This window comes from Ascidia mentula, chromosome 2 (assembly GCF_947561715.1).
Source record: "Ascidia mentula chromosome 2, kaAscMent1.1, whole genome shotgun sequence".
Classification (NCBI taxonomy): Eukaryota; Metazoa; Chordata; class Ascidiacea; order Phlebobranchia; family Ascidiidae; genus Ascidia; species Ascidia mentula.
Genome location: NC_138567.1, coordinates 15,847,089 through 15,865,640, shown reverse-complemented (window position 1 = coordinate 15,865,640; position 18,552 = coordinate 15,847,089). Strand labels below are relative to the sequence as shown.

At 37.0% G+C, this 18,552-nt stretch overlaps 1 protein-coding gene and 1 long non-coding RNA gene across 2 annotated transcripts; both read right to left on the bottom strand.

Moving 5' to 3' along the window:
• Positions 1 to 5,850: 5,850 nt before the first annotated feature.
• Positions 5,851 to 7,530, bottom strand: LOC145890252 (uncharacterized). Its single transcript, XM_082981272.1, has 3 exons — positions 7,302 to 7,530; positions 6,913 to 7,026; positions 5,851 to 6,680 (listed from the first exon to the last, which is right to left on the bottom strand). Exons 1-3 carry the CDS (start codon positions 7,528 to 7,530, stop codon positions 5,938 to 5,940), a joined length of 1,086 nt encoding a protein of 361 aa, XP_082837398.1. The 3' UTR covers positions 5,851 to 5,937.
• Positions 7,531 to 7,928: 398 nt separating this feature from the next.
• On the bottom strand, positions 7,929 to 8,922 carry LOC145890462 (uncharacterized). Its single transcript, XR_014399558.1, has 3 exons — positions 8,816 to 8,922; positions 8,337 to 8,444; positions 7,929 to 8,064 (listed from the first exon to the last, which is right to left on the bottom strand). It is a non-coding gene; the product is annotated as an uncharacterized LOC145890462 (long non-coding RNA).
• Between the last annotated feature and the right edge of the window lie 9,630 nt (positions 8,923 to 18,552).

The window sequence follows — 18,552 nt, the reverse complement described above, 5'->3', positions numbered from 1 at the left end:
ATGCAACAAGTCTACTACATAATGCAAACTGAAAATTACGTTTCAAACTTTCGCATGCTATCACAGAAATTGAATGTTCGGCAGATTCTTTTCTAAAGTATGGTTTTATAGTTGTTTTGGAAATGACTCTTTGGGCCAAAAGAATACGCTTTACGTTATATTTCCCGGCACCTAAAACAATAATGTTTAAAACAGTTTTCATGCAGAGTAAGTTATTCGTTTGTTCCAATTCCAACATTTTATGTTTATGTATGTTGATATGCAACAAATGGATCCATACAGAGTTGTGGCTTTATTTTATGAAGTAAGTTACAATATGACATTGATTTATGCGTAAAGTTTCCATGTACAAGTTGAATTTTTTTTTTTTTAATTTTCTTCACGAACAAACCAACAAAATTGTGTTTTCTTAAAAACGCTTGCAATGTAAAACAAGACGGTAAATGTAAAACAAGCAAATAGATCTAAAATCAAATCTCAAACCAAACCTTTTCTGCAGCTTTTCGCAACGCTCTGCTTCCAGCCCCTCCAGTTGCATCTACCATCTTACTAAACATTCCGTCACATTGCAAGAGTGTGTGTGCAAGACCTGCAACATGATAGTTTAACAGTGCGATATTCTCAGTAAACCAGCAGAATTTGTATTTTATCGCAGCCAATAATAGTATCGATCTAAACGGTTCTAAAACATACAGGGTTCAACCCCTTATTTGAAGACTGTGAATTAGGCAACTTGTTGTGTTGTAGTTTTGCTTGGCTTTGCGATAAGCAACAAGATGTGGGAAATATCATAATCGATTTTAATTGGTATCGAGGATGTATTGAACAAGTATACACGGATAGTTTTAGAGTGCACTGGTTGCACAAAACAAACATTTAAACCCGTTTGTATTTTAAGTTGTGTCAAAAGTTCTTAAATAGAATCAAACCAAAAGTTTTCATTTGGACTTTTTGTCCAATTCAAACAGGAGCTTTCAAAACAATTATCTTGTAGATAATTTTCACCGTTTCAACATATCGAGCGAAATGTTGTTTATTCGAATTTAATTTGTGAACAGCTTTTTTTGCTTACATTTTGATTCGATTATCTATTTCCAATTCGACCAAAACGCTACCTTCTTAACATAACTTGCTGTCATTTATTACAAATTAACATAAAAATAGGAAACTGAAAATTAAAAACAGTATTTTGTAGACAAATATAAAACGTTGCAAACTTATTTGGATTTGACAAAGGTCATATAAAATTGCCAATTTAAAACCATTATTAACTTCTCAACAATATGCAGTAAGCTCAATGAGTTACAAAACTTTTGCTGGTTTGCTTCAATTAAATGTACATACATTATTCACTGCAAAGGATAATACAGTGACAAAAGAACAAATGAAATTAAGATATTAAGCAAGATAGCTGGTCACTGCCGTGCTGCAAAAGAGAGCCCATCATATTGGTTTGTCTTGATACAAATTGAACACCAACTACATTCTTTTGGCCCTCTGCTTCACGTAAGGCTCGGCTAGTTTTTTTAAGATGTTTTTCCTTATCCGTTTCGCGCTGAAAATCATTGGATGCTTTGAAACATTCTAATGCCTCCTTATAATATCTAATGGCTGGTTCCGTAAAGCCCAGTCTTAGGTACGTTGATGCAACATTATTACAAAGTGATCCAAAGATCTGATGCCTCATGACATTATTTCCCAATTTTTCCCGCATGTAATCAATCGTTTCCAAAGCCATTTCAATGCGTTTAAGTTTGTCAGACTCGCAAACTTCAACGTGGTGAGTTACCCATCCATATTTTACACATTTGTTGTTGACATTAACACCTTCTATGTGTGACAGGGTTGCTTTCTTTTATGTCATACATCTTTTGTAGTAAGTGAAGACGAACAAAAATGTCTAAACTATCATCATGTTCTACTATTGCAGTTGCACAGCGTTTAATGCCACTCACGTAGTCTTCAAGGACTTCCAGTTTAACGTTTGTGTCACCATTTTCATAAAACATCTCATAAAATATTTCGTACAAAATGAATGACCCAAAATAACGTTTCAGTTTAACTAGTTTTTTAGCGAACCATAGAACCAAGTCCCTTTTGGGGTTTAGACCGGCAATTGCAGCCTTTAACTCTTGCTTTGGTTGCTCGTAATCATTTTCTGTTGCCATGAGACACTCACAATATTTAAGTGCATAGTGAATGTTACACAATTCTTCATCCATTTTCTTTTTTTGGACAAGAACGTCATGAGCCTCCTCAGATTGACCATTTTTCAGATACTCAAATGTATTGTCTTCGAAACAATTCATTTTATTTATTATTTTTTAGTACAGTTTGTTTATCACCATAACAATTCATCATTATGTTGAGAAAATGTTGGAAATATCACAGTAGTAGTAGTACCAGATATCAGGAATATTTTTAAGAAATGTTTTTATTTTTTCGTCACCGAGGAGAAAACCCGAGAGCAGCTGATGGTAGCTTCACTTTGCAAAGTGTCAGTCTTTCGTGCACCTACGCCAAACTTTATCGAGAATCCTTCGAGCTCATTGTTAAAGCAAATGGAGGAAAAATCAGAAAAATACTTACAACTTTTATGATCCGTAAGTAAGTTTATATACTTAAAAAATTGCGTTTTTGTCTGTTGTAATACTAAGGAGCGTACAAAATTACAGTCATTTGGGCTGATGTGTAAATAAAGTGGGAAACATAAAAGTTTTTTTGTACTTGTGACATTCATTACAGGACTTCATTATAGCCCCAGGTATGTTTGTTTCTGTTTTCGAAAAGACTATTAAATAGCCAATCTACTCGCGAGGTTTAATTTTTTCGAATTTTTTTTGTGTTTCTGTGTGTTGTAGATGGTATCAACCAATTTGGAAGGAATGAAAGATTAAAACAGACGGGTACCACGATTTACAATTTGTGACCAACTTCGAATAATTAAACTTCGATTCATTCCGCGCTTTTAAAATTTATGCAATAAGGCAATATCCACGCAACAATAGGGCAACTCAATATATTGTTCTATGTCAACATCACTTCTGACCCAAACAAAGACTGTATAAACAAATTACGGATATATGTACTTTGTAGAGTCACACGACGAAGTCTTCGAAAACTTGAAAAATTACTTGGCTTGTCAGGTAATCAAAAATTCTGTATGATTTTTGGAAACGTTGGAAACTAAAATAATAGTGCATATTGCAGGTCTCAAAACGAAACCTGAAAGTTCACTTGGAGAAACATCAGGTAAGCAAAACACTTTGTAGGCGAGTTATGTTTGTACCCCATGTGTCTTTTTTACTCTTTGAATCAACGTAAACAGTTAAAAACAAGTAAATTTGATCACTGAAACATTCCTTAAAATCATTTGTTGAAGGTAACAGTCATGTTTAAACGTAAGCATGTTAACGTTACCAAGGTAAATATTCGCAGCGAAGCTGACTTGGCATTCTGATTCTAGTTCGTAATGTCAGCGCGTTTCGATGAAAAACTTAATGAAATAGTGAAAGGCATTGCGCGGTACACATGTAGTAAAACGTGAATCCTGATGTAAATGCACAAGGACAAACCGGAGGATTATGGGATAAGAACGAATAAGGAGGTAAGTCTGTGTAGTCTCTTACACAAAAAAATCCGGTAAGGCCCATGACACAACAACTAAAAATTTTGAAAAAAGACGGCGACAATCGCGCGAAAATTTTCCCGCGCAAAAAGAGAAAATAGTCCTAAAAACTTCTACTAATTGCATATTTCTGTGTCTACCTTCACAAGTAAACCCGACTACAACATAACCCGCGTTGCAATAACAAGTAAATGAATCGGTCGTTGCTGAACACTGGGTAAATTCTCTTGTAGTTGTCAATAAACCAAATAGAAAATTTCTAGAAATGTAAATTTCTTGGGGCAGTTCATACCCCATTTTGCTGCAAAATCGGCCTGTTCAAGAGATCTCACAAACAAACAAGATTGAGTGGAAATGGATACATTGGCATAAGGCAGCATGGCTGAATTTGAAACATGTAGTGGCAAGTCAACCTCTTCTCAGGTTCTACGACCCTACGGCGCCCATTAAGGTATCAGCAGATGCATCTTTGGAAGGGTTAGGGGCAGTTTTATTGCAACCGTTTTTGGGTCAATGGGAACCAGTTGCTTTTACAGCTCGGTTACTTGGAAGGTCTGAAAAAAGATGTGCCCAAATTGGAAAGAACTTTCTTTTAATTTAATTTGCTTGAATCACGTTCCATCAGTATATTTACGGTAGAAGTGTTTTTGTGGAAACAGACCACAAGCCCTTGACATGTCTTTTTTCTAAATCGTAAACTGATTGTCCATTGTGCGTGCAAAGGCTTATGATTAAGCTACAAGCATACAAACTTAAAGTAACATTTACCGCAGGAAAAACATGTTTTGCGGACACTTTATCTCGAAGCTGCCCTCATTTCGCTTGTTGCCACGAATCTGATGCTGTTGACGCGTACGTGGATATGGTGCTTGATTCACTTCCAATACATGAGACGGTGTGGGACACTAATAAGTTGGAAACCAACAAAGATGTTCAGCTACAAGCTATGTTGGAGATTATTACCCGTGGATGGCCTGAGAAACCAAGTTTGTGCCTACGGCAAGTACAACCATTCTGGAACTATCGAGCTGAACTATCCAGTAACAGGGGAGTTGTTTTTGAAGGTTCAAGGGTGAGCACGTGGTTAATGTAAGGACGAATGTTGCAATGAAATTGCTTGCAAAAGTTTTTGGCTGGCAAATTAAAGACCGCTCTTCAAAAGGTATGCAAACTATAATTCTTTGTCATGTAAGCTTACATACAATATCCTATGGATGGATTTTTGTATACAATGTTGGTTTTCTGTTGAAACGCATAATTTTCATACAAAATAAAAAGACCAGTGGTATGTGCAAACTGCAACTGAAAGTAATAGACTTTTCGAACAGTGCACAAGTGGTTTATTGATGTGTATGTGTGCTTGACCAAATCGTTAGTAACCACATGTATTCGTCCATTTGGTGAAAACAGATGCAAATTTGTTCAATTGTTAACTGGGCACCGAATTTATTTCCATGCATTTTAACCCATTTTGTTTTGTCCACGGCACTGCCATTTATTTATGTGAAATAAGGCGATATGAATATACCCTGTTGAACCGCTGAACACCTCTAGCTCAGTCGGTAGAACGTTGGGCCAAATATGAGTTTACCGGGAACTTGATAGTTCAGATCTCGCTCTGACTTATAGGGAAAAGTGAATTTTAAACTAAACAATAGCCTACCAATATTTGAAAAATATCAAAATTGCCATTATTTTAAAATGGTAATAAGTTGATGAAAAGTTAATGATAAATTTCAACCGTTTGTTTACTAGAGGGGGGTTTATAGTGATTATAGGCCGTTTGCCCAACACTGACATGAGCCTGAAGGCGCGGGCACAATAAGTCTGTGAGTGGCCCGTTGGCTGATAAAAGGCCTTAATGTCTCTCCGAGCTGCCGCTACCCTGGTTGCACTGGTAACATCTTCTCAGAATTCACCTTGATGCCGAATATACAGTTTATTATCTATCTGTGGGAACGAATCCCAAGCCGGCAATTAGCTTCGTGAGTCTCAGTGATAACAGCAGTGTCTTGTCACAAAATAGAACACAAAGATAGAACAGCAGAACCCAATATAGAAGCAAAAGCCGAATCGCCTCGTGCCGAATCAATAGACGTATATTTATGCTTTGGCTAATTGCAGCTTATTGATTGGGTTAGGCACAATAATATGAATAATAAGAACAAGCATGCAAGATAATATAAACATTGGAGTAATCGTCAGCCATACCATTGGCATACAATCCGTCGACATTTGTTTCTACTTCAAGCAAAACTGTACATTGTAAAAAAACTCGATTTGCACACTGGTTTGTGGCGTCGTAATGACTACTGTTGTATCATCTCTGTAACTTCTTGCAAATTGTTTGTACATATTACAATCTCCTCTATTCGTTTCTCTTCAGTAATGTCTGTTGCGTCTCGGAAAGCCTGGATTGACCTTTTGTAAAAATCCACGCTTTCGTTCATTCTATTTGTTTTCTTGCAAACAACTCCAAGGTTGTTTAACAAACCTCCATACACCTTAAGTTTGGTTGAGTTTTCACCAAACTGTTTCCTTATCAATTCAAGTCCAAGTTTAATTGTTGTTTCTTGAGAGGAGTATTCCCCGATCAAACTTTGACTCCATTCAATCGAGTTTAAGCATTCAACTTGACATAAGCATGAAACCTCCTCTGTCACGTTTTTAACATTTGGTATATTGAGTCTAATTTTTCCCATCAGTGGGATGACGTGGTCCCGAATGATTCGTTTGTTTTTCAGTTTTTGAAAAGAATTCGATGTTTCCAGCAAATCATCGCATACCTGCTCCAGACCTTGCACACAATCCTTCACACCCTCAGCTCCTTTTCTTCCTTCCGAGTATTTTTCGAAATATTGCGATGAAAGATGGTAAAACAAAACCGATTCCAAACAATTTCCTTTTTCCCTATTTTCATCTCCAGTTATTTTCAAGTCGTTTGCAGTTGCCCCGAGATGTTTAAGCGAAATTGAAAGTTGGCTTCGTATTTCATCTGCTTTGGAATATTCCTTTTTTCTCGAGAAACTGACGTAATTTTTGATGTTTTCATCTAAAACAGAAACCATAAAATATACAACATGAATGTCCCAAAAATCAAACTTTCGCAATCATGTATCCTGGGTTAGCGTTTATGTCAGTGTTCCGATGGGAAATTTTGGTGGCGCATGCTAAAGCAAACAGTGACGTCGCAAAAACGTTTTGTGAAAGAACTAAACAACAATTTAATGTTTTTGTTACGAACTGTGGTCTTTAGCAGTGATGCCAACCAAAATTTCCAATACCAATTTGTTGTGATGTTCCCTGTATGACGTTCTCTTCATCTGTAGTGGCTTCATGAGTTAGTTGTTCAACGTCATGTGAGGTGGTTGCACGTTCTTCAGTGCTTCCAAGTTGCTCTGAACAGGAGGTATTTTGGTTGTTTTAAAGAAATTACTTGTTATTCATTTACATTCTCACCAAGAGAATTTATTACAGCCTATTTTTGTGTAACATTTTTCTCTAATAATCTTGTTGAGACTGTTAGCCAAAGCAATGCATTACTACTGTGTTCAGCAATGCGTTTTACGAGGGGATTTTGCAGGAAGTAGTAACCATATAGTAACTAAGACCAATTATTTTCTTTATTGTGTCTTTTCAACCAATCCAAGTGGATTTGTAAACTAATACTTACTTGTAATTGTTAGAAGATTCCGAAGGTTATTTTCACTCACTTCAATCACTTCCTCTCTTTTCTCTTCAGTTAAGTCTGTTGCATTTCGATAAGCCTGGATTGCATTTTCATAAAAATCCACGCTTTCATTCAGTCGATTTGTTTCCTCACAAAGAAGACCAAGGTTGTGCAATAAATGGCCGAACACTTTATGCTTTGTTGCGTTTTCAGCAAAATGTGTTCTCAGCATTTCGAGTCCAAGTTTAATTGTTCTTTCCTGAGACGTATAATCTCCGATTAAACGTTGAATCCATTCAATCCTGTGCAAACACCAAACTTGGAACTGACATGAAACTTCCTCTTCCACGTTCTTAATAGTTGGTATTTTCAGTGCAATTTGTTCCAATAGTGGGATCACGTGACTGCGAACTAGTCGTTTATTTTCAAGTTTTTCAACAACATTGGATGTTTTAAGCAATTCATCGCATGACAGTTGAATACCATCCACGCAATCCTTCACACCGTCTGCTCCTTTCCCACCAATGCTATATGTTTGGTGAAATTCCGACGAAAGGTGATAAAATACAAACGATTCCAAAATGTTTCCATCATCTCTGTTTTTATCACCAGTTATTTTTAAATCTTCTGCTGTTGTCCCTTGATGTTCAAGTGACCTTGCAAGTAGGCTGATTATTTCATTTGCTTCAGAATACTCTCCTGTTTTCAGCAAGTTCACGTATTTTCGGAGTAGTGAAGTCAGATCGTTGTTTTCGTCTAAAATACCCTAAAATGAATAAAAACAGCCTAAAAAATACACCAATTTTCACAAAAAGGTACAACATGGTCAATGTTTTGACGTGAAACTTTGATGACACTACAGAATCACATCGGATTTTGTTGCTATGCTTTATAGTCTGGTTTGCCAGTTAAATGACAACAACGCTTTAGCAATATTGCAAGTCATGTCCCAATAAATAATAGCAATACCACATTTAAAATGCTTTTCATATGGTTTGGCAGCTTATAAAGTTTTAACTGTAGTTGTGGAACGCAAACCATTTGTTTTCTTCATCAAAACCTCAGCAACCACATCCTCACTTGCAGCGCCAATTTCATCCCTCATTGCAACATTTTCAAAATCTTCATCGGAGTCAGTAGTGGACTCTGCAACAAACATTTTTTGTAATGTGGTCGAGAGTGTTTGGAGGGACTTATTTATTATTTTTTTGAATCACTCTTGTCATATTCAGTAGTTGCTACTTTTATCACCCTTACTAATTGGTGGTTCATCCAACATGGGTAAAGGTCGAAAAAAGACGCCGCCTGATTTTGAGACCGATTTTTAGGCAGAAGAGGAGAAATAAATGTGGGGATGCAAGTTAAATGACACAATTTTTATCGACTTTTTGGTACATTTTGTACAACCTAAACGATTTTGCACTGAAGTACAAATGGCAAATATATAATTGAATGATTTAATTACACAATTGTAAACGCACTTTTCCTAGATTGTAGTGTAAATTATATGGGCTTACCTGTTTCTTGCAGAGAACTTTGTGCAAGATTTAACGGTTCCTCTTCTTGCACATTAGTGGTGGCATCGGGTGGTAAATTTTCAGTTAATGGAAGCATGTTTACCCCAGTTCGCTCTGAAAAATATTTCCCACAATGTTCTGGCTAAGATTCGCCGAATATTACCAACAAAATAACTATAGATATAGTTAACGAACCCTAAGTGGCAATTGTGTGTGACAAAGTATATTTTAGAATTTATATCACCACGTTGTTGTGACAAGATTGTTATGGGAAAACTTGAAGAATTAAGCAAATGTTTTTTTTTTTTTAAATTGCAGTAATTTTAAATTAGGAGCAAGAACAACTTCACTTACTTAGCAATGTTTGAACATTCCGAAAGTTGTTTTCACTCGATTCAATCACCTCCTCCCGTTCCTCTTCAGTTAAATCTGTTGCCATTCTGTAGGCCTGGATTGATCTATCATAAAAATCAACGCTCTCATCCGGCCGATTTGTATCCTCACAAACAAAACCGTGGTTGTTTAGCAAATGTCCAAAAACTTTGTGCTTTGCTGAGTTTTCACCAAAATGTTTCCTCATCAGTTCCAATCCACGTTTAATTGTTGCTTCTCTTGACGAATAATCTTCGATCAAATGCTGACTCAATTCAATCTGGTGTAAGCACCACACCTGACACAAGCATGAAACTTCCTCTTCCACGTTTTTGACATTTTGAATTTGTTGACTCATCTTCTTCATGAGTGGAATTACATGATCACGAATTATTCGTTTGTTTTCAAGTTTTTCAGCCAAACTCGATGTTTTCAGCAAATCTTCGGTTGTTTCTTGTAAACCCCAAACACAATCCTTCACACCCTCCACTGCTTTTCTTCCATTGGAATATTTTCGGTAAAATTGTGACGAAAGATGGTAAAATAAAATCGATTCCAAATAGTTTTCCTCTTCCCTATTTTCGTCACCAGTTGTTTCTAAATCTTCAGCAGTTGCCCCAAGACCCTCAAGTGAAGACGAAAGTTTGTTTTTTATTTCATTTGCTTCCGAAAATTTTCGTTTTTTCAACAGATCTCCATAAGTTTCAAGAAGTGAAGTCAAATCAATGCTCTCATCTGAAACAGAAACAATTGAAAATTGTAACATTTTGAACGATTGTAACATTTTCAATGATGAAAAATCAACAAATATTGATTACTTTATTATTGCCAGGAGTGTGCTGACGTTCGTTAATTGTTCTCAGCATATTATGCTAACCTATACACAATTACCTGCATTTTGCGATGTGCTCTGCATTACGTTCCCCCCATCATTTGCTTCCCGACTTGATTGACTATCAGATACATCATAGGAGGTAGTTGCCTGCTCCACAGTGCTTGGAAATTTTTCTGAAATAAATTAATTTCTTTTGACAGTTGGCAAACACAAACGCATCCATTTAAAATGCGCATATACAAGAAAACATCAATCTGTAAGTGAATGACATGAAGTATTGATATAGGCTGCTTTTAATTAAAATATATTAAAATTCACCGACCTATCAATATTTGAACTTCTTGCAAATTGTTTTTGTTTGTTTCAATCTCCTCTTTCCTCTTCTCATCAGTTATATCTGTTGCAGAACTGTAAGCCTGGATTGCTCTTTCATAATATTCCACACTTTCATTTAGCCGATTTGTTTCCTCGTAAAGAACACCAAGGTTATGCAACGAACGTCCGAACATTTCATGCTTTTCGGAGTTTTCACCAAACTGGTTTTTCATAATTTCAAGTCCAAGTTTAATTGTTTTTTCCTCCGACGAATAATCTCTAATTAAATCTTGACTCCATTCAATCTGGTGCAAACACTCAACTTGACATAAACATGAAACTTCATCTTCCACGTTTTTTGTACTTTGAATTTTGAGTCTCATCTTTTCCATTAGTGGAATCACATGATCACGAACAATACATTTGTTTTCGAGTTTTTGAAATAAACCCCATTCTTTCAGTAAACCTGTGTTACATTCCTTTATTCCTGAAACACATCGTTTCACACCATCCACTGCTTTCCTTCCATTTGAATATTTTTCAAAAAGTTGCGATGAAAGATGGTAAAACAAAATCGATTCCATAAATAGTCCCTCGTCTCTTTTTGTATTTGCAGTTGTTTCCAATTCTTCTGCAGTTGCATGAAAATTTTCAAGTAACCTTGATAGCTGGTTTCCTATTTCATCTGCTTCACCATATTTCTTTCCTCTTAGAAGATCAATGTAATCTGTTAAAACAATCAAAGATTAAACCCACTCACATTCCATATATAATCGATTTCAGATACAAGTTATTCCATGACTATATTGCCTTTGAGGACATAAATAGTGCGTTTAAAATGAAAGTTTTTTTGACATTGACGACTGTGACGCACCTTCCATTTTTGTGGATATTATTTGGTGTGTATTTTTCCCCGTAGATAGACCCTGCGTAGTTTCTGTTACCATGGATGGTACAGACTTTTGGAGCTTGCCTGAAATGTTAAAATTATTTTTACAATATCGCATTCTTTCACCTAACTTGACCGTTAAATTTACAAACACGCAACCTTGTAAATGACATAAGGATTAGGGTTACAATAAAATATAAATCAGTTCAGATTAAATCTAACCTTCTGGTCCATATTTAACTTCCCACAATTGACTTAAAGATGTGCAGGGATTAGGGTTGGATGGTGTAAGATAAAACTCCTTCAATTTTGATACAGTATCTTCCACTTGACGTTCGATCACAACTGAACTTTGTTGGTCGAGAATATGCTGCAATTTCTCACTGATTTCTACCATCGTCGGCCGTTCGGATGGATTTTGATTCCAACACTGCTTCATCATTTGCTCGAGCTCATCCACAATTGCTATATCATGATGGTCAAGAGATTTCTTCCATTCATCTATGTCTTGACAGTCGGGTCTGTGGCCATTTTTGACAGCATTAGTGATTGTCTCTTCATTGGCACGTTGGTAAGGCATTTTACGAGAAAGAACAATGTAAATGATTATGCCAAATGCAAACACATCGATTTCCTTGATTGGTGCCATTGTAGGGTTTTCTAATTTCTCAGGCGAAGCATAACACCATGTGTACTGTGGTTTTTCCTTCTTGCTTTTCTCTGTTGTCAATGAACTACTTGTAGATGCAAGTTCTGCACTTCCAAAGTCACACAGTTTAGCAATCAACAAATATGTAATGAGGATGTTTTCCAGCTTGACATCTCCGTGAACCATGCAATTAGGTGGCAGATTGTGACAGTAAGCAAGTGCCTTTGCAACGTTTAACAACAACTTGACTCGCAAAGGAATCCCGAGCGGAATTCTTCTTCTGTCCAAAAGAAGACAATTGATGTCTCCGAACTCGCAATACTCCATCACTATGCCAACAGCGGAATCTAATTCTACCCAACCAAGCACTTGCACAATGTTTTCATGCTGGGCTTTCCATAGATGATTCATTTCTTCAGTAACCCTACAAATGCCAATCAAATTAATGTACAAAGTAACAAAAATTGTAAGTGATAAAATTTACAATATATTTTACGATTGTTTTGGTTTTTGTAAATTGTCGACAAGTCAAATAAGCCCCTAAGAATATGCGTTGTAAATTAGTTATACATAGTGGTGATTTTAAAAAGAATATCAGTTACAATGAGGACGGTTTGTTTTGCACAGTTATAGGAATGAAACAAGTAAAATAAACGTAATCCATTTCAGATTTTGATTGATTATTTGCGTGCGTAGTAGCATTTTAGGCTCTTAAATTGGCTGGGCTACGTTCTAAGTTTTTTTTAGAGAATTTTCGATCGGAATATTTTGAAACAAACATAAAACCTGCAGTCATAAGGAACTCACATTTTCACCATCAGCTGCTTGTTATAACGCCCACCAGTAACTTTGTACATTTTAACAGCAATATTTTTCTTCCAGACTCTGTGACGTCCAAACCATACTTCTGCAAAGCCCCCTTTCCCAGCTTCATGCTTTCCAGTGTCCGAATCGAACAGAAGATCATCCGCATCAATTTTTGGAAACTTAAATGTGCAAAATAATTTAAGTCAGATAAATTACACCTTGGTAAGAATTGTTCTTCTAGCATGAAAGTTACGAGATTTTTATTACAACCGACGTTTCGTCCACCATCTGGCGAGACTTCTTCACGGTGCCTGGCAGCAAGAATAGCACTCTACTTGTTATAAACTGTTACACAGAAGGCCATGACAATGTCCTTATCAAAATGAAGTATCGTTTAAGGCTGAAAGACATCTACTGACGGACGCTAACCTACTTTAACATTACGATCCGTAAGCCGAACATGTTGTGTCTGTGGATTCATCATTATTTATACTTGGGCTTACTATAACAAAGAAACAGTAACTTTCATCCACTAGCTTGCGCGTTTCCATCTCTTACAACAGAGATACGCCAAAATGAAGAAAATTCTTTGGCAGTAGTTTGGTCGTGCAAAAAGTCTCGTGGATGTTTGGGTTAAAGTGTATCGTGGAGATTGATCATAAGTCCCTTATTTGCCTCTATTAGCGAAAAAGAACATGGACGAGATGTCCCCACAGTTGGCCAATCGTTTCGCTACAACTATTTTTTTAGTGCGCCACGATATAACCATTGTTGACGGATTGCTTCTCAAATGGCTCCGGACTTTTTATTCCAAAGTCATCATGTCCCTTGTCCCTAACTAGTTTTAAAAACCTAAGTTCTAAGATAAGTATCAGGAAATCTTGCAAGCATTTTACTAAAAATTTTATCGGAAACGCACGCTTGGTTCGGTGAAGAGGAAGGTTTTGTACGTTCGCAAATATTTCCACGATCTTTTATTGTCTGGTTGGTTAGTAAAACTGCATGTTTCGACTAGATTCTGCATTGTTTCAGATGCGCACAGCACAAGTTTGAAATTTGTGACAAAGTAGTAGGTACTGTATTGGATGATTGATTCTACTGCGTGGTAGTGACACGTAACCATTCCCATAACTTCAAAGAGTTCGTTTGTGTCGTCAGGAGCATTCGATTCTACATTCGTTTATGACAAACGCCGCATATACAATATCTACATGTTACATAACTACAGATGAACAAGTTAAATATAACAAAAGAATAAAAACCTGGGGTTCCTGCGATGATTCTTTTTCAACAGTTGCAACAGGGGATTCTTGGGTACTTAATTGCAGTTCCTCCGTTTCTAAAATGAAAAATATTCTGAGCACAAAAGCCAACAAATTTGCCCGGATGATAAAAGACGAACAAGAGAGAGTTACTCAGATTAAAAATGCTACAAAAGAAAACTCCAAACAACCAGACTGCTGTTTGACAACATTGTAAAATATGGATGGTAGAATTAGGAAAGCTACATGTTACTACGAGGCGTTTGAAGTTCTTTGTGTTTTTCCCGCCACTTGCTTTGTGACTTCAGGCGGCTGTGACGTAACAGTGTACAGGGTTGCAACATGCACTCTGGCCACGCTTCACTATTAATGGTGAATGCGCTGCGTTTGCACAGTTCAACTTAAATTTGCTGTGTCTAGTTATATTTAGAGCCAGCTATTAATAAAACATAAGTTTGGGGTCTGGTGTACAATTGTACGTACGTACATACCTAAGCGCGTTAACGTCGGTTGGCGTTTTGATGATTTTTGAGAGATATACTTGTTGGATTTGGTTAAGAATGGGCTCGATTTTCAAGGAGGGGCTCTTCTTTAAAACAGTTGGGAACTGATTTGAACAGACGTAAAATGTTAATAAAGTGGTATCGGGTTAACTTTTTAGTATGTAGGTGTAGACACACTTGTGGTTGTCTGTACCAAATTTCAAGTTCTTTCGACGTCTCCTTCACTGTTACGTACAATTATACGCTATGGGACTTTTTTACCGTGATTGTGTGTACAATTGTTACGTATGGTTGTATACTTTGGGAATTGTTTGCCGCCAACGGAGATAAAGCGCGTTAACCTCACCTTACATTCTTTCGTATATTGGTCTGCACACCCTTGTGGTTGATCGTACCCAATTTCAAGATTCTCAGAGATTTGTTTTATTAAATATTCACTGAATCTTAAAAATGTATTTCTTCGTTGCTGTTGTGCCTTTTTTCGACCTTGTGATGCCTGCAGGAGAACCGCGCATGTGCGTGTATAGACGAGAAACTTTGTCGTTGCATATCTTCGGTTAGTGAGGTAATTTTTGGTGTGACGTCATAACTTGACCCCAACCTTCATTGTAATGTAATTTGGGGTTTCCCCAAATTTTGAACATAGGTACGTACAATTGTACACTAGACCCGTAGTTTGTTATAATTTATGAAAAGGTTTAATTTGGAGTTGGATTTCCAAAAAGTTGGTATGTTGCCGTTAATATGGTTGTTAATGATATTTGCTGTATTAGGGAAATGTTCGTTTCATGACAGAGAACCGACGTTGTGTGAAAGATTGGTGCGAGAAGCAAGGCACGGGGTTGCGTTCCATCATAAGGGAAAATACAATGTGGCAGTTGGCACGTTCCAGGCCTTGCAGATTTTACGAAGCAAATCACCACTGTCACACTGCACATTCTACTTACTATGAGATGCCTCTGTTGTAAGTTCTACATTTTGAAGCTCTGTATGGGGTAGAAGTTGACACAAGGTTTGCAAATCCTTGTGAAAGATCTGCAACACATGAAAGTTGTATCACCAAAGTTAAGCAATAGGTAAATGTAAAGGGTATTACTTTCTGCACATATTTGTTGAGTTATTAACTGATAATTTAAATTTGTTTATTTTGGACACTGTGCTTCAGGTATGTTACAAAATATTTGCCTGAAATGACTTTAGTCCATCTGTACAAGTGGTGGCAATGTTTCCTTTGAACTTTTTTTGCAACTTTTCCCATTGTTGATTGCTTATTTCCAGCTCATCTCTGGCTATTATCTCAAGGGTGTGGAAATTGTCCACTTTATCCTGATTATTCTTATCGTATTCACCAAGTACGGCATTGATCTCTTTTAAAATTTCACCCGACGCACAATCACTGTTTAGGCGATTAGCAAGGTTTTCCCCGTCAGTAGCAACTGTTACCACAATACTTCCATGTGTAATATCAACCACATGCGCACCCCTTCTTTCAAAAGGTTGTGATACAGCTTGTATATATCCCTCTTTCTTTGTAATTGTCCATGGTAGGTGCCCTCCATGTAAGTACTCAGGTTCCACAACTGATGCAATTGGTGCAACTGCAGCACCTGGACCACCAAGCCGAATATGCAAAAACTTTAAATCAAACACTTGTTCCTCCATTTTAGTGCTATATGTAGCTACAGCACCAATGTCAATCTTTCCAACAATTTTGGTAATTGTTTGCTACAACATTCAAATAAAGTATTAACAACATATTATAAAACGTGCTTTTGCACACACTGTGCGATTGTGTCTTCACATCAACATTTAATAGAATGGCCACCGATTGAAGCCCCTTTTAAAAATAGCGTCCTAAATCTAACTTGCTAATCTTATTGTATGATCTAAACCTGTAGCATTACATACACTTTTTGGCATATCTGCATGCAATGGAAATTACACAAAAAAGTTGCAAAGTCACCAAAAGAATGCAAAAAAAATCCATCTGCAGCAATTGGAAAAATTTTGGTAATCTTCAAAATGTCGAGTATACTAACTATTCCCATGCTGCCTCTTGCTTTGTATACTTTGCAGTCAAAGCGGATAAAACCATACTCTTACAGTTTAGTACTCATCAGCTTATAACCCACACTATACAAGGAGGTGTTGCCTTTTCGCCATTCTGACCAATAAGTTTACAGTATAGAGTTCATCGTTTGTTTCCTCACGTCTCTGTTTCACACTGAATTCAACAGGCAGTAGTAGGCTGTGTGTTTATATTCATGTGATAACGCAGCCCACGCGCTTCCATTTGGTGTTTGGTTTCCGTGCGACATAAGCAGACACCAGCACATTAAGCAGTGCTACATACAACACCTAATATCCAAACCAACTGCGAATGCGCTCGTTACCTGGCGAATCTATTGAGTAAAGCATTGTCACACGCCATCAATAGCTCAAGTCCTTTCTCTCAACATTCCAGTCGCCAAGCCACTTTACACATGTCAGGCTTTTATCCCTTTGTTTAGCTCGCGCAAACATTATAAAATAAACTTTTCAAAGGCAATCGTATGGGCGCTCGTAGGCCTTTCTGCATCGCAGTGAAATGGAGGTAACCAGTGCGATAACACCATCGTGTCGGGAAATGATTGAAGAATTTAGTGAAAATATCAAAATAGCCGTGTTCAAGCAAGCCGACTTGAATTCCAGTGCAAGCCTTTGTAGGCATAGTAAGTCGATCACAAATGTTGCGATTATACCTGATTCGGCAAATTTACTGTTATTTTCTGTCTTTCCTGTGCAACACCACATGGTAATACCCCTCTTCCACTAATTGTTTCATAGGACGTTGGCATCCCCTTTAGGACAAGTACGAGCCAAACACTTTTGTAATCTCGTGATAATAAACATTTTGTCGAACAAATATACCGCGCTATGATACTATGTTTCCCAAGGTTCACCTCCACTATAAATTACTGAAATACTGGCTGTAATTTGCTTTTGTGAAATACACGAACATTTCACAACTACTACAAAAGCATGGAAGCATTTATGAACATACAATGAAGTTCATAATCAAACATTTTGTTGCAGTAAATGTACAGCCAATGTGGATACGTTTCAATTGTGGTTACGACTATATAAAAATATTACAGCGCACAGCTTCCTGTAACAGTCTTTGCTATCATTTCTTTAAACCTCAAACACATTCTCTACATGCCACACACGACTATACTCTAAAAATATTATTTACGCTTGACTGAGTCGACGGAAACCTAAGGCCATCTGAATCAAGTACAGTCGCACACACTGGCACTCTCCAAACATTATCATGGGATGACGCAAAGCATCTCAATTTACGTGTCATCAGTTTTGTTTCGAACACAATGGTCTCAACAGTGCGGCTTATTTATAATGACACGGACCATAATTGTTGGCAGTAGCGTTTTCTCCGCATGGTTGCACCTAGCGTGGTGCCGTGCGAATTGAAAAGTCATCAGCATACATATTCCTAAAAGCCACAACAATTTGAAAATCAATTATAAGCGAAAAATAAAAGGTTACGTACTACTGATGATCAATGTACGCTGTACAGTAACCTGTCTGTGAGCTAATCCAAGAGAAACGCACAAAAACTTGGTGTGATTGAGGAAAACCACTAAGAGAGATAAGAGAGAAGAAATAATTGTAAGGTAGTAAAAACGCAAACTGCCAACAGTACCTGGTCTGTGGGTAATAGGACAAAGGCTCAGAAAACATTGACCTTATATTTGCCAGTAATATATTACTGATATGTTTGCGTTGATTGTAGGAAACCAGCGCTCGTAAATGTCCAATAGCTGACTGGGGGCTATCAGTGTGATGATATTTTTTATGTTGTGTTGTGAATATAAAAGCAGCGCGCGTTCGGTCTGTTTTTCGACGTCGCACAAACGGCAGATGGCCACATAGATGCCATATAATATGTCACGAACCCTCCTTCAGCTGAAACAACCGACATTTCAATGTAAATATACATGCAAGTTTGTAAATAGAAAAAAATATTAACCCCAAGAACAATAAAACTGCTTCATATTACAAGTATGTCATGTTTGTAAAAAACGTTTCTGCACAGAATTGTGCC

Coding starts and splice junctions, on each gene's coding strand:
- LOC145890252 (XM_082981272.1), bottom strand. CDS start 7,530: ATGCTGAGAACACATTTTGCTGAAAACGCAACAAAGCATAAAGTGTTC. Junction 7,027..7,301: donor GAATCTTCTAACAATTACAA/GTAAGTATTAGT, acceptor CCTCCTGTTCAG/AGCAACTTGGAAGCACTGAA. Junction 6,681..6,912: donor GGGAACATCACAACAAATTG/GTATTGGAAATT, acceptor TTTCTGTTTTAG/ATGAAAACATCAAAAATTAC.